The following is a 21,876-nucleotide window of genomic DNA, read 5'->3' on the forward strand; positions in this document are numbered from 1 at the left end:
GAGCCAACGGAGCCATTTCCATATATTGCCAGAATATATTTAAACAATAAATGTCACTGTTTGTACAAATCAGTATACAGTACTCCAGGTCTAACTGTTTTTCTTTTCAAAAGAACAAATCCACAACCATCTTAGAATTTGCTTGCAGGAAAAATTAGGAGGATGCCCTCACCAGGATTGTCAAGCCCTGACTTGCATTTCCTTGCTGCTTGACTTCAGTTTCCCTCTTTGTTTCAGGACATGAGTTATGGACATGAGCAGCTAGTCACATATAGCCACTGGTGGCCCCGCACTTGGATGTGCCTTCTCCATCACCTCAAAAGATGCCTTTTGCCAGTTCAGTGAGACTCAGATGAGCATCATTATGGGGAGTGTGCATCCCGATGTGTGTCAGCAATAGATTCAGGAGGAGGGGTATGCCTGTGTCAGATCCATGGCTTTTTGCAGTGGGAGGGGGCTTGGCCAAGGCTGTCTCAGTGGGGCCCCTCATTTCAGAGGAGGCCACTTCTCCCCCTCCCCACTGTTGCTGCTGCCAATTTGATTTTCTCTCCTAATCTACACCAGATGCAGACCCTCCAAATGTCCCTATTTTCCAGGGATGTCCCTGATTTAGATTTGCCATCCCAGTTTCTGATTTGATCCCGGAATGTCCTACTTTTCCTTAGGACGTCCCTATTTTCATGTTGGAGGGTATGACATCACCTCCCAGAGGGAAGGAATAAGAGAGGCGGAAGCTACTGCTCTTTGTCATGGCTCCTCTGACCTCTTCCTTGCTGAGGCTAATGGGCACTACAGTAAGGAGCAGCAGCAGCAGCAGCAGGGACAGGAGTCTCCAGAGACAAGGTGGGGCATGGGCCTTGTCAGAGAATGCTGTGAGGAAGATTTTCACAACTGTAGCTGCCCTTCAGCTTCTTTGGAAATCTGGATGTATTTGATGATTGCCAAAAACATCTGAAAGTATTAATTCCTGCTGACCTGTTCTATTTAGTTGACCCAAATTAACGCACATAGCTGTAAAAACGTAGTTTTACACAGCCTAGATTGGGGCTGGGTGGGAAAGGAGTGAAAACTAATCTTCTACATGCTTGATTTTTAAAAGGCACATCTTGCATGGCAATTGAAACATAGAATGTAGTCCAACACGCAGAATGTTCTGAACCAGCTTACCTCCTCTTTAGCAATGCGCATCTCATCTGTAACATTTGAGAAAACTGTAGGCTGGATGAAGTAGCCTTTGTCTCCCCAGGGGCCTCCTCCACATTCCAGTTTGGCTCCTTCTTTCTTCCCACTCTCAATTAGTGCCAGGATTCTATCATACTGCTCCTTATCAATCTAAATAAGAAATATTGCACTGATAAGTCACTCTCCCAGATATTTCTTTGGCCTTAAGATTAACAAAGCAGAAACAAAAACTCTACCAGCAAGAGATGGAGCAAGAAGTTGCCTCTGAGTGGTTGGATCCCTGCCACCTTTCCCCATGAAGTTCAGTAATTAGGACTTCAAGCACAAAAGAATTTTTCTTTTTTAAAGCAGCACTGCTTATACAGCCTTGGCACTCCTGTGAGCCGTGGACTTTCGTAAACTCTCTCTGCTCAGTTTTACATTCAAGTATTTAACTTCTCCTTTTGCCTTATCCAATTTCTGTTTAAAAATATTTTTGGATGGCATTTTCAAACCAATGACTTTTCAGAAGTGAATTCAGAACTGATTTCAAGACTGCAATTACATTCAGTAGTTAGCAAAAGCTAGTCAGTAAAACCGATTATAAGCCGATTAGAGAGGAAACCCTACTGCTTAATTTGTACTATATCTTCATTTCCGGCATTTTCTGCACCAAAGGAAAAGTAGAAGAATTATGGACTTGGGATTTTTAGTGCAGAGTCTTAGATCCTTGACATATCCCACATGAGGGTTATAGAAGATCTCCAGGCATAGGACGGTATATAAATTCAATAAATAATAATAATAATAATAATAATAAAGGATGTTTCCAAATGTAGGTGTTGGGTTTGGGCTGTGTTTCAGAACAGCTAAGAACTGATTCCAATGTCATGGCTATGAGATGGAGACGGATGAAAACCTTTGAAATAAGGCTAGTGTAGAATGCTTGAAAACCACCCACAACACTGATGACCCAGATTGTGGGGAGAGTCTTTGCAATCCTTCTTGTGACTGGATACCTTCATGAGAACGCAAACACCATATTGTACTTATAATTGGCAGCAGGAGCAGCCACACACTTCTGCCCCGACCCAGTGTTGCATCCCTGTTTCCGTAACACCCCCAGACTTTGTGTGTTGAGTGTAGATGTTTGTAAAGGGAACATGTCACATGAGCAGTTGCTCATGTTTAGGAGTTCCATGTTGTCAGGGGTTCAGAGACAGAGGCACAGGTGAGGGAGGAGATGGAGAGCGACGAGGAAGAATCCCAGGACAGTGAGGAAGAGGATGACAATGACTTGAGATCTTCCATGAGTCTCTCAAGTGAATCGGAGGATTCTCAGGAGGGGGCGCCCCTAGTCAGGACAAGGGGGGTCACAGGGGGGACCTGCCAGGAGCAGGGAAGCAGCAGGGAAACCCCGAGCGGGAGTGGGAGATCGGGGCCGGCTTCCCAGCAGGAACGAAGGGAAGAGAGTGGAGTTCCCAGTGTTACACACGGAGCGGAGCAGGAAAGAGACAGGGGAAGGAGATCTGGGGAGAACGTCCTGCCGGAAGAGGGGGAGAGTAGTACAGGGAGTAGTGTCAGTGTCAAAAGGAAGGTCAGGGGTAGCGAGCGCGCGCCAAGTTCAAATGTGGAGGCGCGCGGAAATGGAGAAAGCCCGGAGGAGGAGCCCAGCCCCAAAGCACGAAGGAGGGGGGAACAGGCATCTCAGGAATCCGCTTCGGGAGAGAGCAGGAGGGAAGGAACCCAGGGGGGCAGAAAGACCCTGCGGAAAAGGAAAGACAGGAAGCGGTGGTCTAGCACAAGCCTCATAAGTTGGTGCAGGGGCGGGACCGAGTCAGAGGGGACTCCAAATGTCTGACGTTAGACACTCGGGGCTGCACGCCTCGGTTGTGGAACCAATAATGAACTGCAATAAACATCCTTGTATATAAGAAGAGCTTGGCGTTGGTCTTTTGTGAGCTGAGACCAGAGGCAGCCCGTGACAGTAAGTCCCCTCCAAAACTACGCAAAAAATTTTTTTTTGCAAAGCTCACGAAGTTTGGCAGCCATGAGTATGGACCAGCAGATAGCTGAGCTACGCGACGCAGTCTCCCAGCTTACCACTGCGGTAACGATCTCCCAGAAGAGGGGGGAAGAGGCGGAAAAGCGGTGCCAAGATCTGCAAGCCAGGTGGGATCATGCATGCCAAGTGGGGTTCCCGGGGACCAAAGCTGCTGGAGTAGCACTGGGCAGAAGAGGGGGCAACTTAGTAGCCCACTTCGATGGGAACCTGCAGCAATACCCCAGTTTTAAGGCAGACATAGAATATGCGTTGCATTTGCTTCGCGACGACTTTAAAGATGAAGAGGAAAAAGTGGGTTTCATTGTGTCCCACTTGCATGGGGAAGCGAGGGCTTGGCTGCGCAATCTGTGGCGCGAGGATTGCCCTGCTCGAAGGGACTCTGATGAATTTATCAAATGCATGGACGCTTGTTTCCAGTCTAGTGTGGATGTGGATGTGGCACGCCAGCAGCTCCATGGTTTAAGGCAAGGCAAGGCTTCCGTGCGTCAGTACCATGCTCGCTTTTTCGCCTTGCTGAATGTGCTGCGATGGGAGAAAGATTCTCTGGCTGTCAGAGACTTATTTTGGGAGGGGCTCTCTGGCCCGGTGAAGGACGAATTGGCTAGGGGGGACAGACCTAAAACCCTGGCAGACGTGGTGCAGCGTGCGCTTGCCATTGGAGTGCGCCAGGAAGAACGCCCTTGGCGCAATGAGGGGGGTAGCCAGCTTCACGCACCGTCTAGAGTGCCTCCTTTGTTTCCCAGAGATCCAGGACGTCCGCGTCTCTCCCCTCAGCTGCAGCCAGGGGAGGAGCCTATGGAACTGGGGAGTGCAAAGGCTCAGTCAGTGGCCGGAGCCCCAGCGTCCGGAACAGTCAAGAAGAAGCCTCCTAGAGGGAACAGGAAGTGTTACGTCTGTGACAGTGCAACGCACATGGCGAAAGAGTGTCCCCAGAGGCTCCGGCAGCACACTGCAGCCTTGGCGACAGTAAATGCAGCAGCACAACATGAAGAGCTGTATCAGGGAAACGACAATGCCTGGCTGGAATCAGCAATGTTGGGGCACAGCCAGGCAAGTCAATAGAGCAGTCCCCAGCGCCTTTGCAGCCTACAGACCCCCTGCCACCCAAACCTGTAGTGCAGCTCACTGCAACCCTCCAGCTACCTAATGGACGCACCCTGGAGGTCCCCATCACAATTGACAGTGGGAGCAACGCAGACTTCGTGGGGGTGCAGTTCGTCAAGCAGCATCGCATAGAGCTCCTACCAGCCACGCTGCCATTGAACGTCGTCACAGTGGATGGCAGGAAGCTGCTGGGGGGGCAAGTGGTACAACAGACGCCGCCCATGGTGATGCAGATTGGCAATCACCGAGAAGTCATCAGTTTCAACGTCACCCGCCTTTCAGACACGCCTATAGTGTTAGGCATGAGTTGGCTGGATAGGCACAGCCCGACCATGGCGTGGTACCAGCGACAGCTCACCTTCGGCTCGTCCTATTGCGCGCAGCATTGCATCCAGACCGGTCAGGAGGAGGAGGGCCAAGAGGAGGGGCAGCAGCTACGTCTCAGCATGGCGCAAGCAGTACCCCTCAAGTACAAGGGGTTTTTGGAGGTTTTCTGCGAGAAGGAGGCTGACCAGTTGCCACCTCACCGGCCCTACGATTGCGCTATTGACCTCTTGCCAGGGACAACGCTGCCACCTGTGAGGCTGTATTCCATGTCCGAGGAGGAGCTGCAGGAGCTCCGGGAATTCATAGATCACAATCTAAAGCGGGGATTCATCCGAGAATCGAAGGCTGTAGGGGGCAGTCCTGTGTTTTTTGTGAAGAAGAAAAACACGCCCCAAAAGAGACTGATCGTAGACTTCAGATTCATAAACTCAAAGACAAAGCCCGCGGCCTTTCCCATGCCCAAGATCGACGACCTGCTCGCGACGGTGCGGAAAGGGAAGATCTTCACCAAGTTGGATCTCCGCGGAGCTTACAATCTCATACGCGTGCGAGAGGGTGATGAGTGGAAGACGGCCATGTTCACACCGTTGGGCACCTACGAATACAGAGTTATGCCGTTTGGTCTCCAAAATGGCTCCCACTTTTTCCAAGCTTTTATGCATCATGTGCTAGCGGGACTCCTCTACAAGAAGTGCGTATGTTTCCTCGACGACATTCTGATCTTCTCAGAATCGCCGGAGGCTCACGAGAGCAACGTGAAGGAGGTCCTGCAGAGGCTACGGGAGCACAGGCTCTACGCCAAGTTGGAGAAGTGCCAATTCGACGTGACGGAGGTGGATTTTCTGGGCTATAGGCTGTCCGACAGGGGACTAGCCATGGACAGTGCCAAGGTCCGCGCGGTGTTGGACTGGAAGAGCCCGCGAAATCGGAAAGAGGTCCAGAGGTTCGTCGGCTTCGCCAACTTTTACCGCAAGTTCATCAGGGGTTTCGCCAAGGAGACGGCGGCTATCACGGACACTCTCAGCTCCAAGAAGAAGAAGTTCACCTGGACGGACCAAGCGGAGCAGTCCTTCAGGAGACTTAAGAGTCTCTTCGCGTCCGAAGAACAGCTGCTACACGTGAATCCTGGCAGGCCCATGAGGGTGGAGACTGACGCATCTGACAGAGCGGTGGGGGCCGTCCTCTTACAGGAAGACCCGCAGGGAAACTGGAGGCCCTGTGCTTTCTACTCCAGAAAGCTCAGCAAGTCGGAGCAGAACTACACCATTTGGGACAGGGAGTTGCTGGCCATACATGCAGCTTTCAAGGCGTGGAGGCACTTTCTCATCGGAGCCAAGCACACCGTGCAGGTCCGCACGGACCACAAGAACCTAGAGTACTGGCGCACGGCGAAGCTACAGAGCCAGAGGCACATATGCTGGGCGGAGTTCTTTGCGGATTTCGATTTCAGGATAGAGTACATCCCGGGCGACAACAATGTCATAGCAGATGCGCTCTCCAGGAAACCGCAGTATCTCGAGGCAGCGGCACCGGTGGCAGCCAAGCACATTTTTGCACCGCAGGCGTGGGCGTGCGCTTCAGCCGCCGTGGACCTGGAGGCGGTGCGTCACGCGTTGCAGGCGGATCCGTTCGCACAGTCCAAGATGGAAGAGGTGCGGAGGGGCACAGCGAAGGACGACGAGTTCCAGATACGCGACGGCCTGCTGACCCGTAAAGGTGCTCTCTACATTCCGGGAGACGATCTCCGCGCGAAAGTTCTGCAGCAGTTGCATGACGCACCCAGCGCTGGCCACTTCGGCAAGGAAAAGACGACAGAATTAGTGGCCAGAGACTTTTGGTGGCCCCAGATGCGAGGGGAGGTCGCGGAGTACGTCGCCAGGTGTGACACGTGCCAAAGGTCCAAGCCAGTGCACCAGAAGCCAGCGGGACTGCTGGAACCGCTGGAAACGCCACTGCAACCGTGGGAGAGGGTGGCGCTGGACTTTGTCACTGATCTGCCCAGTTCGCGAGGCAAGACGGCGGTGCTTGTGGTTGTAGACCTGTTCACCAAGATGGCGCATTTCATTCCTTGCGCGAAGGTGGCGACAGCGGAGCAGACAGCCAAACTGTTCATTGACCACGTGTTCAAGGTGCATGGGTTGCCACGGTCCATTCTGTCCGACAGGGGGCGCCAGTTTGTGTCCAGTTTCTGGCGGAAGCTCCTAGGGATCCTGCACGTCAAAATCAACCTGTCGTCGGCGAGACATCCGCAGACCAACGGCCAAGCAGAGAGGGTCAACGCGATCATGCAGCAGTACCTGAGATGTTACGCCAATCAGCGACCCGCGGCTTGGGTGGATTACCTGCCGATGGCTGAGTTTGCCTACAACAACACAAAGCACGCGTCTACGGGGGTGACGCCGTTCTTCGCTAACAATGGAAGGCATCCCAGAACCTTCCCGGGGTTCGTAACGACGGGGGAGGGGGAGCCACAGGAAGCCGACCATTTCGCAGCAGAATTGCAAGAGGTGCACGACGAGCTACGGAGACATTTAGAGCTAGCTAAACAAGCCTATAAGGTGCAGGCGGACAAACACAGGAGGGAGGGGGAAGACATCCAGGTGGGAGACTGGGTATGGTTAGCGGCCCAAGCGGTGCCGGCCAAGTCGTTAGCTAAAAAGAAGCTAGGACACAGGCAACTAGGGCCGTACCAAGTTGAGGCCAGGATCAATCCCGTAGCGTTTCGATTGGCCCTCCCCGAGGGTTCCAGAATGCACCCGGTCTTTCATAGGTCGATGCTCACCCCCTACAAGGCCCCACACAGATTTCAGGAGTCAGGGACGGCACCAGAACCAAGCAGGGAGTCGCCCAAGAGGGGGAGGTCACCTAAGGACGAACCAGTCAACGAGGTCACAGACATTCTGGACTCAAGATGGGGGGAAGAGGGAGTAGAATATTTTCTCGCCAGGGAGGGCGCCCCGGCCAGCACCAACAGTTGGGTGCCAGACTACGCTTTGGACGAACCCCTCCTCAAGGACGAGTTCCATGCCCTTTTCCCACACAGGCCCATGCCAGCACAGTTTTTCGACGATTGGCTTTTTACGCCCACACTTTCCGCCAGCACCTTCCGAGGGTTCTCCTCCGCAGAGGAGACGACGCCAGAGTCGAGCCCTCCAAGGGGATCGTGTTCGGGGGTGGACACCGACCCTTCTTACTGGTGGGACGACCAACCAGAAGAGGACTGGCGCATGAGGTGGCGGGTGGGTCCTTGGCAAGCAGACCCCACCCAGGCAACAGGGGGAGGGGAGGACGTGAACATGTTGGGAGAGGACAATGGGTTCGAGTACACAAACAATGAACTGGAAGCAGAGGAGATCGACGTCGACGACCTGTGTCCGGCAGCGACCTCCGCAACGACGGAGCCCCCGGAACCTGCGCCCGAGCAGCGGGAGGGGGGAAGGGGGGGCTTCGAGGGGGGGATGGATGTCAGGGGTTCAGAGACAGAGGCACAGGTGAGGGAGGAGATGGAGAGCGACGAGGAAGAATCCCAGGACAGTGAGGAAGAGGATGACAATGACTTGAGATCTTCCATGAGTCTCTCAAGTGAATCGGAGGATTCTCAGGAGGGGGCGCCCCTAGTCAGGACAAGGGGGGTCACAGGGGGGACCTGCCAGGAGCAGGGAAGCAGCAGGGAAACCCCGAGCGGGAGTGGGAGATCGGGGCCGGCTTCCCAGCAGGAACGAAGGGAAGAGAGGGGGGTTCCCAGTGTTACACACGGAGCGGAGCAGGAAAGAGACAGGGGAAGGAGATCTGGGGAGAACGTCCTGCCGGAAGAGGGGGAGAGTAGTACAGGGAGTAGTGTCAGTGTCAAAAGGAAGGTCAGGGGTAGCGAGCGCGCGCCAAGTTCAAATGTGGAGGCGCGCGGAAATGGAGAAAGCCCGGAGGAGGAGCCCAGCCCCAAAGCACGAAGGAGGGGGGAACAGGCATCTCAGGAATCCGCTTCGGGAGAGAGCAGGAGGGAAGGAACCCAGGGGGGCAGAAAGACCCTGCGGAAAAGGAAAGACAGGAAGCGGTGGTCTAGCACAAGCCTCATAAGTTGGTGCAGGGGCGGGACCGAGTCAGAGGGGACTCCAAATGTCTGACGTTAGACACTCGGGGCTGCACGCCTCGGTTGTGGAACCAATAATGAACTGCAATAAACATCCTTGTATATAAGAAGAGCTTGGCGTTGGTCTTTTGTGAGCTGAGACCAGAGGCAGCCCGTGACACATGTGATTTTGAACTGTGTACAAATACAAAAGGTTTTCTTGCCAGAAAGCACATTGAACATTCAGCTGTAGGCTGGAGACAATGATGATGGGACCCTGCTCCTTCAGCTAACACATGTGTATGGCTTGAACAGGGCTAACATTTGCACTATATTTACAGCAGTTTCGCATCCTATAGATTCAGATGGGATACGCCAAGGTTTTGTACATCAACACTTCCTGCTGCCCAAAGCCTCAAAGTCATATTGCCCACTTAAGCATTTGAATGCTAAATGCAGTTTATGAAATTTAGTCCCACTCTCCAAAGATCTGTGAAAGTTTCTTAATAAATAGTTCCATGTTAATCTGAACCTCCTAGTTTCACCACAAGCAGTTAGACTAGTATTATTTGTATTAAATATGTCTGTTTTGTAGGAAGAGGACTGTCCATCCATGAGCAAAATCAGAGTCAGAAATGCATTTTAAAATAAAAACCCAGATGTCTAATAAACAAGGCAAGCCTCATTCCTAATGACAGGTGCCAAAGTATTTGAACCTGTTTGCCAAAGTGTCATACATTGGGGTGATGTTCAGCCCCCCCCCCCTTGCAGGGTTGGGCTGACTGAAGGGCATGGCAGAATTGTTGGTTAAAAAGGAGGTTGAAATCAGTTCCTTAAAGGCAGCCTGGACAGGTGTGCAGAGGAAAACAGGGAGAGGAAGCTTGCCTTGACCAGAAATAAAGAGAGTCAGGGAATGGTTAAAGTGGGAGTCTAGAGAGTTGCACACAGCTTTGATTTGATGCACAAAGTTTGTAGACAAGAAAGACAACTTATATAGGGTCAGAAAAGGGCAGGAGCCAATGCAGTGAAGAAGGGGTCGCAAAGATCCTACAAAGCTACTTTGGCTCAGAAGGGTTTGTGGTTTTCTGCAGACTTGCAGTGGCATAAAAAGAAATACTCCATGCCATCTCCCAGGATGCCTGCATTTTGAGTCCACCTGTGGCTGACAGCACTGACCCAGGTGATAACCCTGACACAAAACACCGTTCCTTACCTGAGGACCTTGATTTACTCCCGGAGCCAGTGGGTTTCCAAGTACATTTTTCTTAGCCCTCTCAACACTCCTACGTACAAACTCATCATATATTGGCTCTTCCACAAAAATTCTAGACCCAGCTATGCAGCATTGTCCCTGATGGTAAAACAGGCCAATGTGTGCAAATTCCACAGCACTGTCCACTGCGAAGAAAGAGACACAGAAGAGGCCAACATTGAGCATCTCAGTCAATACTGTAAATCAAGAACAGCAGCCCTTGCAACGTAATCTAACAATCTGGTTTTTCACTTGCTTAGACACCTCCCCAAACTAACATTAAAAAGCTTTGCAACACAGTGGAAGGGGACAGCTTTGAAGACAAGAAATCTAAGAGAAGCATGTCACTCACAATCAGCATCTGCAAATATGATATTGGGACTTTTCCCCCCAAGTTCCAAAGTGACTCTTTTCAGGTTGCTCTTCCCAGCAGCTTCTTTGATCATCTTGCCAACCTAAAAGAGAAGACACAACTTGAAACTGTGGTGTGTAACACCATATTTAGACTGTGGTCATTGCTTTGCAAGAGGTTCAGGCTGACCTCTTTTGTCAATTTGAGAGTGGAAAATAGACCTCCAGCTCAGTGGTTGGGCACATGTGGTGCATGCAAAATGTACCTCTAGTTAAAGATACAGTAACTGTGATATGCAGAGTAGAGAACTTTTCTCTGTCTAGGAGACGCTACTAGTCAGGACAAACAGCCTGACCTGGAAGAATGCAGATTCCTATGATTAACAGTGCTTTACTAATGGGATATATTACAAAATATCTGTGTTCTGCAAGCTTTGGGGGACTTCTCACACAATATAACAATAATCCTTGGGGTTCCTGGAAAGTCAGTGGGAGTCCTGCCACCCAGATTGGCCAGGCTGTGTGGAGTGTGTGGAGTGAGGGGTTGGGTGGCATATGAGGTCAGCTATACACCTTTCTCTCACCAGCCCAAAGTGTGTGTAAGTGAGGGGGGGTGAGATCCTGGGGGGAAAGCCTGGATTGTGAAACCACTCTGAGAAGGTTAGCTCTGTGAGGGGAAAAGTGCCCCCCCTAACCACTCTCAGCACCCTTAACAAACCAACAGATCCCAGAAGCCATGACTGTTTAAAGTGGCATGATATTGCTTTAAATGTGCAGTGCAGATGGGGCACAGCCAATTCAATAGCAGCTTCAGTCTAAGAATATTAATATCAAGGAATGTGTCAGGAGTGGAGCTTAACAGTTGCTTATATCAACTTTTGGGGGCTAAAATGTGGCCAAAGTGTACAGATGCATTTTTGTCAAATACCCTGCACAGTGAAAAATATCTTGGTCCCCCTCCACACTATTCTTCATTAAAAGTAGTCCTTTCTAAAATATGAAGCATGCTCACAATGAGGGAGATAAGCTACCTATTTTTGCAGAATGCAACTTTCTGTATAAATAAGAGAGATGAAATAAAAATAAAAATGTGTATTTTTATTTTTAAACTGAAATTTGAGGGGGGAAACAAAAGACTATGCCAAAATCCAAACTTCACCCTCTCCTCAGCTTTGAAGAATCAATTTTATATCCAAAAATTCTTTTGCTTGAAGAGATATTCTTTCAAATCAAACACTATGTAGATGTGTTTGAGGTAGAGCATAACACGCAACAAATCATTTCTGCGACATTGTTTAGGAAGCTCACAGTCAAAAAAGGTTAACATAATTACACAACCTAGGCATTAAATCACTTGTCAGAGTCTGTGTGGGTGGGTTGAGGACTTTTGTGGTGTCATTTAATCACAGGGTTAGGCAAATACCTCAGTAGAGCCGGTGAAGGCCACTTTATCTATGTCCATGTGACTGGAAATGGCTGCGCCAGCCGTGGGTCCATACCCTGGCACAATATTCACTACTCCAGGTGGAAATCCTGCCTGAATATCAGAGGGGAAAGAACACAGTTGTACCTCTCAGTCACACAGTTACTGCACCTGTGTTATTTACAATATTTCATCCCATCCGTTCTCAAAGAAACTCAAAGAAAGAGTGCATACTCCTCTCTCCCCCAACCCCCAACCTTCACAAAAACTTGTGGTAAAATGCATGCAACACTATTGTGGTGAAAAGCTAATACAGTGGTACCTCAGGTTACATACACTTCAGGTTACAGATGCTTCAGGTTACAGGCTCCGCTAACCCAGAAGTAGTACCTTGGGTTAAGAACTTTGCTTCAGGATGAGAACAGAAATCGTGTGGCGGCGGTGTGGCGGCAGCAGGAGACCCCATTAGCTAAAGTGGGGCTTCAGGTTAAGAGCAGTTTCATGGTTAAGAACGGACCTCCGGAACGAATTAAGTACTTAACCCGAGGTACCACTGTACTTGCAGAAGACGCCACCTCCCTTCCTGAGGCAGCATTAGAAGAAGCTCTGTCGTTGCTCCGGCTAAGGTGGCCAACTACCGTATTTTTCGCACCATAGGACGCAGTTTTTCCGTCTTAAAAACTAAGGGGAAAAGTCTGTGCGTCCTATGGAGCGAATGCAGGGGGGGAGGCAAGCAGGAAAAGCCCCCAAGAGCCACACACAAGCTTTGCGCGGCCCTTGCGGGCTTTTCCCCAGGAGAAAAGCCTTGCACAATCTCTCCAGTCGCGGGAGGCTACGCAAGGCTAAAGAGGAAGCCCAGGCAGCGAGTGGGATGGATCGCACTCACTGCCCGGGCTTCCTCTTTAGCCTTGCGCAGCCTCTCCAGCCGCGGGAGGCTGCACAAGGCTAAAGAAGCCAACTTTTAAAAAATCTCTCTATCTCTACCTCTTTTTCTTTTTTCGTCCTTTCTCCACCCCCTTATTTTCCTCTGGATCAGTGTTTTTATCTAGATTAACGTTTTAGTTTGGAGGGGGGAATATTATAAAAAAGGAAACTTTGCAGCTTTTATTTTAGTATACAATAAAAACAGATTAAACAAAACACAAGAGAAGGAACTAGCATAGAAGAAGAAGAGAAAAGGGAAAGAGGGAGGATACAAAGCCATTTACCAGAGGTAGATCTTAACCCTTGCCTTACCTGGGAGCTTCTCTGGGCAGGAATTCCCTCGGCTTAAGTGGGGTGAGGGAAGAGTGGCAGGTAGGGGGGTACCTACCTAGACAGTGAAGCCACATGTCTCTCCAATGAAAATTGGGAGTGGGCATTGTGTGAAGTGGCTGTGGATCTCCTGCCGCAGAAGTGTAGGACTGTATAGAGTTGGGAGGGCCACCCGAGGGTCATCTAGCCCAGCCCCCTCACAATGTAGGAATCACAGCTAAAGAATGCCAGGCAGATGGTCCCCCAACCGCTGCTTAAAAGCCTCCAGTGGTGGAGACCCCCAACAACTTCCGAGGTCACAGAATTGCAGGGTTGGAAGGGAACCCCAGGAGTCATCTAGTCCAGCCCCGGTGGACAGCGGGCACGATCCATCCCTTTGTGCAAGGCTAAAGATGCTGCTTAAGGCTAAAGAGGAAGTGCGCAGCCTGTCCGTTGCTCTTTGGGGCTGGCGGGGGGAATAATATTTTTTTCCTTGATTTCCCCCTTTAAAAACTAGGTGCGTCCTGTGGTCCGGTGCGTCCAATAGAGCGAAAAATACGGTAATTAGAGGCTTGTTGTGTTATACCAACAAAAGCAGTTGCAGTTCCTTCTTGAGATGCATTATCTTTTCTTCCTAGAAGGCTAATAGCTCTCTTTTGCAACACAACCCTGTGGGGTGGGGACTGGGGCAAAGTCAAATAGCAAGTTTTGTGGCTGAGCAGGGATTTGATTCTGGGTCTCCCCACTCTTAACTCCAGCCCTCTAGCCATGACCTCATGCTGGCTGTTTAGCATGGATGTGCTTTATTTCACATTCCCCTGTGACTCTAAAAGTATGCATGAAACATTCACTTCAGTATCCTTATTGTTAAGTGGCAAACTGTTCCTGATGGGAACACAGTGCAATCAAAGCCTGATTACTTGGTCAAAGGTCTGATTCACACATAACAGTTGTGGCAAAAGTGCCTCTGCCATGCAGCCAGATCCCTAAGTGTCCTAGTAAAGATCCCTATATAGGAACCACAAGGGCTGGCAATTATTACCTGCATTTGCATCACTGGGAAGGAGAGGCCACCTCGGAAGCAACCATTTCCTGCCTACCAGATTTCCTGTTTGAACTGAAGTTACAACCTGTGGGTGTCGCGAGGGGCAGAGCCATGCCAAAGTGGATTCTGTGCTGCTGCAATTAATTTTAGCAAATGCATTGGGCTTGAAAGAGGCTCTGTTGTGAAGAAAAAATATTTGACAGATTGCCTTATAAAGCAACCTGTTGCCTTCTCAGCATATAGTCTGTGATGAAAAGGGCATATTTATTATAAAATGTGAGGCTTTTTTCTGGCCTAGAACATGCCACTAGTACCTGATAGTCTTTGTTTTCATGCCACTGAATACAGCCCAAATGAAAAATCGGTTGTACTAGTATTGTCTTTTAAGCTGAGTGAGTTCATAGGTTTTTAAACTATGTGGTTTGACTGGCTTGTGAATCAGAGGTCCTGTGATCTGTCATGTTCTGGTCCAGGTGCTCTCCAAGTCTTACATACACACACAAGTACAGCTGCATACTGTATAAGGATTTTGTTCACTTGCTTCTTGGAGAGTTGACCAGGAATGGGCTGGGGACTTAGAAAGTACAATAAGCTTTGAAGGGGACTCAAGTTCAAAGGTAGTTGGTGAACCTTCTGGTAGCATCAAGTCAGAACTTTTCTGGAACTTTCCAGATCATGGATCATTGACTCACAAACAAGTTAAACTGGAGGCACTCGATATTATTCAACAGGTTTAGTTTAAACCCTGGGACCGTGTGTAAGGATCTGAAGCTTAGACCACTAATCCAAGACTGGCATTAGAAAATAACTAGAACCATGATCTCAGACTCTGTCCTATCAGCAGCCAGTGAGGTAAGAGGACAGAAAACACTCCGGGCCTCTCTTCCTTTCCATGGTTATTCCGTTTTGGTGGCTGCAAAACTAAACCTATTCAGCTGGAAGAAAATTCTCTGTCTACTACAGAATCACTTCCTTTCCCCTTCCCCTTCATCTTGCCCCACCCTGGAAGGCTGCATTGTTTATGTTCAGGCTTCATTCAGCAGAAGGGCTCCATCTGTTTAAAAATCTGTTAATATCCATAACATGATCGACACCCTTAATATTAGAATGTTGGTCTTTAAGGATTCATTTATTGACAATCTATGACTTTTGAGCAGACTCTCATTGCTTTATGAAAAGTGGAGAAGAGAAATGCTAGTGAATACCAAAAAAATAAAACAAATGTGAATTCCAAATGGTGATTTTCAGTGTAAGTCACCCGTTGCAGGCAGAGTAACTTGTTGACCCATAACCATTTAATTGCAAGTGGCATTTCACTGTTTGCTCACTTTTGCTGAGTCACTGTTGCCGAGGCAAGAACAAGATATGCTGAATCACTTTTGTTAGTTCTTTGGTTGGTTACTTATTAGCAACACTTGCCATGACCACAATTATCTTCAGTTTATTTTCCTTTTGTACAAAAGGGGACAGGGAAAAGATTTTAGTTGCAAACCTAACCTCACTTTTGTACAAACCTAACCTCACTTTTGTACAAAAGGGAAAAGGGAAAAGATTTTAGTTTCAAACCTAACCTCCTACATGAGTAAGCTCCATTGACTTCAACAGGACTTGCCTTTGAGTAAGCATGGTAAAGACAACCACCTTAGCCTTAGCTCCTCCAGTTACCTCTCCATGCTGGGAGTATTCTTAGCTTATTTTTCTGCTCAGGAACCACATAAGATTATTCTTCACTCCAGGTTGCATCGCAAATACCATTGTGCTGAAGAATCCAACAGAATGCTTAAAAATGATTGTACCTGTTACTTTCATACACCAGTTCTAACTATGTTTTCTAGAAACTTAGGGCTTACCCACACGTCCTCTTGTTTCATGGCTTTCCTGCAGGGAAAACCGCTCCTTAGTGCTCAATCGGTGCAAACAGCAATTCACGTTTTCTCTTGATTGACATTTGCTCCAATTTAGCACCAAAGAGCCAGTTTTCCATGGGAGAGTTGTTGGGCAAGGGGGAAACTTCTCTGATCTGTGCCTAGGAGGCATGGGCCAAGTGGAAAACTGCTCAGATGTGTGCTTTCCAGGCATGGGACAAGATGAGTCCTTAATGCAGCCTGATTTCTACATGCAGCAGAATGGAGTGGGAGAGTGTACCAAGGTTAGAAAGTGGGCTGTCGAACTTTGGATTGCAGGTGGCATATCCAATTGCTCAATGCTTCTGCACTTAAACAAAAACTATTCCTTCCCTGCAAGAAGAAAACCAGCAGATCTATGTCTCCCTATGTTACCATCTCATTTGGCTGCATTGGTACATCTAGCCTACATCCTACTGATCTGAAGGAGAGTTGCTTCTAAGCAAAGACATTTTGCATTACAGCCCTATAAGGTGTGCATTTATCCTGGGCACACCAAACATGATGCTTGTCAGTTTTGTGCTTGGTAGGGTAAATATTTCAGTCACAAAGTTAAATTAATATCTTAAATTACAGACAAGAGTTTCATTACTGAGATACTTGCATGAAAAACCACCTCCCCCGCCCCCGCCCTCCAGACCAACATTCTGCTTTTCTGGGCTCTTGTTTGCTTTTGCTTCCAGAAGGCCCTGATGATTGCCAAGATGTTCAGTTTGCTAAGCTGCTAATGATTTGTTTTCTGAGCAATTTAGACTGGAAAGCTATGTGAGGCTTCATGCCATTGACTTGCTTTAGTGGTTTGCAGTGCATTACAATTCCCCAAGACAAGGTTAGACATGCTGCAAGCGGCACCGACACAAAACAGAACAGCCCTCACTGTTCAGAAGCCCTGCGAAGGTAAGGGCTCACTCACAGTCACATTTGGGAACATGCACATGGCAGCTTTGCTATGGCAACTCACCTCTTTAATTAAAGACCCCATGTGAAGAGCCGTGAGTGGAGTCTGCTCTGCTGGCTTGACGACCACGGTGTTTCCGCAACAAAGAGCAGGGGCAATCTTCCAGACAAACATAACCAGTGGGAAGTTCCACTGAAAAGGCAGCACAAGAACAGATGACCAACAAATCACAGCAACACATTCTCCTATCTTTCATATTCTCCTCACATCCTTTATGCTCCCTAATGCTCTGTGGGTCTTGTGCATTTTCAGATTCAATAAGCGATGAAGTGAGCCCAAGTGGACCCTTTGTCTTTTCAGTGTGCTGGCTCGGGGCTTATCTCATGGACTGACCCTGATGACAGAACCACTGCCGCCTGTGAGATCTCCCCATTCTCTGTGTGGCAGTGGCCTAGGATGACGCTATCTTTGCATCCCTGAGAACACCTCCTGGGCTTTGGCTATGACATCTGCTAAGCAGACCCACCCTTCCAGTTCATGGAAGATAAACTCATTCTTTCCAAACCCTGAAACAACTTCTGAACTGGAAGTGTGTTAACTGAACTGATAAACAGCTCCCTCCCCGATTCCCTTTGTTAAATGGACCTCTTGCAGGAACTGAAGCAGGACATTGCAGGTTGCTTTGATGGTCACAACAAAATAGCTCCTTTTGGGGTCTCAATCATATTACAACACAGTTGGCTGCTGAGCTGCAATCAGTGTGTAAGGTCTTTATGATTGCGAGCGGCCTGTCTATCTAACCAAGAGAAGGCAGCATCAAGGATGTGACAATGACACATGTACTCTGCTCATCAACACATGGAAAACTTAGATAACATCCACACCATGGCTCTGCCCCTCCAAAAAAAATGATGGGAAGTACTGTTTGTTAAGAGTGCCAGAATTGTAGCTTTGTGAAGGGTAAACTACAGTTCCCAGAATGCTTTGGGTTTCTGGGGATAAACTGCAGTTCTCAAGATTCTTTGCAGACCTTCTTGTTTGCAATTTGGCTGATGTCCACAGTTTTCAGACTGATTGCTCACAAAACATTAAGGGATGTTTAATGATTTCTATTTTACCCTCCATCACTCTGAAATTTGGCAGAATTCAGAAGGAGCAACCATGCTTTGAAATTTAATCAAATTCAGCTCCCCACAAAAAAAGTTAGAGAAGGATTATTTTTTGGAGAAAGCATATTTTAGAGAACAAAAGCCCCTGGACCTATTTGTTAGCAATTTAGTAGGCAGGCTTTATCTACTCTGAAGGGGCTGTCGTACCTGGAAGTTTTATCCACGTCTGCAGAAGTGGGGGGAAAGTTATGCTATTTTTAAAAGAATCAACATAATGCTACTTAAAAGTTCAACATAATGCTACTTAAATAAAAGACACACGGTTGCTTCCAAAATGCCCTTCTGTGAATGGAAGGAGTCATTCTGTTTGTAGACAAACATTTGATTTAGTAGAGGCTTCTACTAAGGTAAGTAACAGTAGCTTTTTTTGGCAATTCTTCCTCTCCACTATGCCCTTAAAATCTGCTCCAGAGGGTTGGGGACCTTCAAAAAGGGCATGGAAGGTGGTCTACTCTGCAGGGAGGAGGGGAAATAGACAACATCACCCCACCTTTTCCATTAGCAGAAGCCTCTGCTAGACAAACAGAAAGACTTCTGCTTTTGCAAGGTCAATGTTGGATGCAACCCATTTTCTCCATTATATCAATGGATCTAACTTACAGGAATAATTTGTCCACATACTCCAACAGGCTCATGTCTTGTAAATGTGAAATAGTTTCCATCTAAGTAAGATAAGAACACATGGGTAAAATGCAAGCATAGCTAAGGAAAAGAAAATGACTCACATTATTCAGCATTGTTCCATACTATTATAATATGATACTATCAAAAGAAAAGGTAAACATATCTAGATTCGATCAAACATATCTAGATTCGACCAAACACATAAGGTTGGAGGGCAGAATGAATGCTCCAATTCTATAAGCAATCATGTAGAAGAGAGATCTTTCAGCTCTTGTGTTTTGCCATAGCACAAGGCTGCAGAGTTTCCCCCCACTTTGATAATTTTAACAACACAAACATAACAAAATTGCCATGGCAGGGAGTTAAAGTTACTGCTCACAAGGAAAAAACTGATATATGGGGAAAGGCAGAGAACAAACTAACCAATTGGCAGCTAGTCAGGAGGGCAGTGAAGCATTTAAATTAGCCCAGATGTCCAATTAACCAGCTGTAATATCTGAATCAAGTGGGATGGATGGAATCAATGGTGACATTTCCTGTTAGCAGGACCACTGTGCAGCAGAAATCCTAATATAAGGATCATATACAAACATGATATAAGAATTGGCTACTCCTAAACATGACCAAGGGATGGAAGAAGGGTGATGACTAAGACCTGCTGACCTCTTTTTAAAAATTATTTCTGTCAGGACTCTGCCATTTGCTGCAGCTGTAGGAACTTCACTAAAAAGCATTATGGAACTAAGTAATACAAAATATGTCAACCATGTTTTTTTTGGTGGTGGTGGTTTTTTTAAAAAGAGGCCATATTGGCTGATAAAACTTTACCCACCACAGCTCTGCACTTATGTAACGGATTTTTAAGGTTACACTTTTCTCAGATGACATTCATGTAGCTGAAAAATGTTACTGAACATCTCATCCAAATCAGCTCTCTGCTCAGAAACTTTTTATCAGAATGACTCACCCATTGGGATGGTCCGTCCTTGGATTTTGTCCGACCAGCCTGCACAGTAGCGCAAAGTGTTAATGCAGCCACCTAAGTCCATTAAGTAGGAAGTGGGGAAAAGCTTACCCCCATTAAGGCTCTCCATTGTCTAGAACAAAATAGGTTGAGTAATTAATCATTATAAATAAGTAAAACAATATGGTGGTCTATAACCATTGAGTGCTCTAAGCATTGTGCAGTGGGGGGGGGCGGTTTGGGAACCAGTGACCTCCCATCCTCCCTACCATGGGCCATGCTGGCTGGGGCTCATGGGAGCTGGAATCCAAGAACATCCAGAGGGCTACTGTTCTGCAACTCTGGCTTATAGGCCTGGCATCTTGTTGAAACTAAGGTGGGCATTGAAGGTAGCACTGGTAGGATCGCCCTCCGTGTGGCCTGTAGACGCTAATCTAGTGTATGCATCAAAGTCCTAATGTAGCACACTAACCTTACGTTCAAAAATACAAATAAATGACACAGCAATTGGTCGTTGTATAAGGCATGGGCATGTCTTGCACAATAAGTGCTTGCAGAAAAATGAATCTTTAACTCATGACAGACCAGCTCTTGGCAACACCCACTGGGCTTCTTTTTTAAGTGGCTGATCCAGAATGGCTGCTTTGTGGCTTGTGATCAAACACTGCAGGATGAAGCAAACATTAAGGTCTGCCAATCTTTCATTACACAATTCTGACAAAGGATGTTACCAGAAAGATTTCTAGAGTAAAATTTGCCTCTTTGTAGAACAAAAAAGGACTGCATGTTGAATGAAGTCCCAACCGAGTTGTTTATGACTTTACTTAGGCTGAACACTTAGGCTGTACAAATCCCATTGATTTCAGTGAGATTTAATAGCTTAACGGTGCAGAGAATTTGCAGTCATAAACTTTTAATGTGCTCTCTTCCAAAAGGTTTACAGCAGCTGGGAAAAACAAGTATATCAAATATACAAAAAACAAAAAACCACACACACATACCACAAAAAGAAGCATTGTTCATCTCTGTCCAAAAAGTATCTTTTGGCATTGAAGGATAGGTAATTTATAACCATTTATAAGCCCAAATGTGGTTAGATGTTATTTTAGTTCTGTCCCCTTCCTCTGAGCCTCAATTTTTAGTCTGATCCTGGAATCATTTGGTTGGTGGCCTCATCCTGAATCAAAACATCACCTACTCACAATGGCTTTTCATTTTTGAACCCCTTGGGGGATATGCAGGATTATGAATCCAGTGGATCCAAAGCCATCATTACTCTGCCTATTTCAAGGCTTTACCCCTAGTTCTTGCTGGTAGGAGAACCACTATTGGTAGCTTCCTGGCCTGCTAGGCTCAGTGGGGGAATCTATAGCATTTGAGTCAGGTGGAGGGCCAACATGGCCTTATCCTGACCCCTCCAGCAGCACAGATCAGTGGGCTTAGGAGTGTACTGTAAGGCTGTAATCCTATACACAATTACCCAGGAGTAAGTCCCATTAAACTTAATGGGGCATATTTCTGAGTAGACATGCGTAAAAATACACTGTAAGAATAGACAAACTACCCAAAAATATTGAAAGGATTTTAATGTGTAGTGTTTGAAGTGCAGAACTAATTCAAAACAAGAAGATGGGCGGGCCTGCTTGAAAGAATTGTGATTAGTAAGGTATGTCTTTATGGAAAAATAAACATATTTTAGCCTAACAGTAGATTTGTTGTTCTTGGCTACGGAAATAGTAGAAAAGAAATGATTAAACCCAAGGTTAGTTTCCACTGCCGGCAAATACATCCACTTTATCTGAGATAAGCCCATGAGTTTGTTCCATTTCTGCAATTTCCCCCTTCTTTGGGAGATGATAATCTCTTTCTCTCAGGTTACAGGGCCAAATATTTTTTTCAATTATTATGTAGTATTTAGACAATAAATATGTTAGTAGTGATCATTCACATTAAATATAACAGGTTAAAATTTTAAGAATGGAATTGAACATTCTATGTTTGATTATCAGACACCAGAGAAGAGCAACTGGAGATGATTTTGAGATATCTGAGGCTGCAGTGCTGACACAGCACCACACGGATGAAGAACTCTGGGAGGATATAGCTAAACAAAGCAATTCTTGACATAGCAACACTGGTATCAAACCGAAAATTAACATACTTATATATATGCCATAGTTCCAGATTTTCAGGGGAGAGAGGGGCTGCAGTTCTCCAGATGCTGTTGGACTAAATCTTCCATCAGCTCCAGGCAGCATGTTGGTAGTTGTGAACCATCTAGATGTTGCTC

General features: G+C 47.3%; 1 protein-coding gene across 1 annotated transcript in view; it reads right to left on the minus strand.

Moving 5' to 3' along the window:
- ALDH1A1 (aldehyde dehydrogenase 1 family member A1) overlaps positions 1-21,876 on the minus strand; it is a 62,577-nt gene that overhangs the window by 6,990 nt on the left and 33,711 nt on the right. Inside the window, exons 5-11 of the mRNA XM_081213765.1 lie at positions 19,590-19,719; positions 18,599-18,660; positions 16,893-17,021; positions 11,750-11,863; positions 10,328-10,430; positions 9,937-10,121; positions 1,168-1,332 (exon numbers count right to left, since the gene is read on the minus strand). Of these exons, the coding sequence (XP_081069891.1) occupies positions 1,168-1,332; positions 9,937-10,121; positions 10,328-10,430; positions 11,750-11,863; positions 16,893-17,021; positions 18,599-18,660; positions 19,590-19,719 (888 nt within the window). The remainder of the gene's footprint in view (positions 1-1,167; positions 1,333-9,936; positions 10,122-10,327; positions 10,431-11,749; positions 11,864-16,892; positions 17,022-18,598; positions 18,661-19,589; positions 19,720-21,876) is intronic.

This window comes from Podarcis bocagei (genome assembly GCF_964188305.1).
Source record: "Podarcis bocagei genome assembly, chromosome: 11".
Taxonomy (NCBI): Eukaryota; Metazoa; Chordata; class Lepidosauria; order Squamata; family Lacertidae; genus Podarcis; species Podarcis bocagei.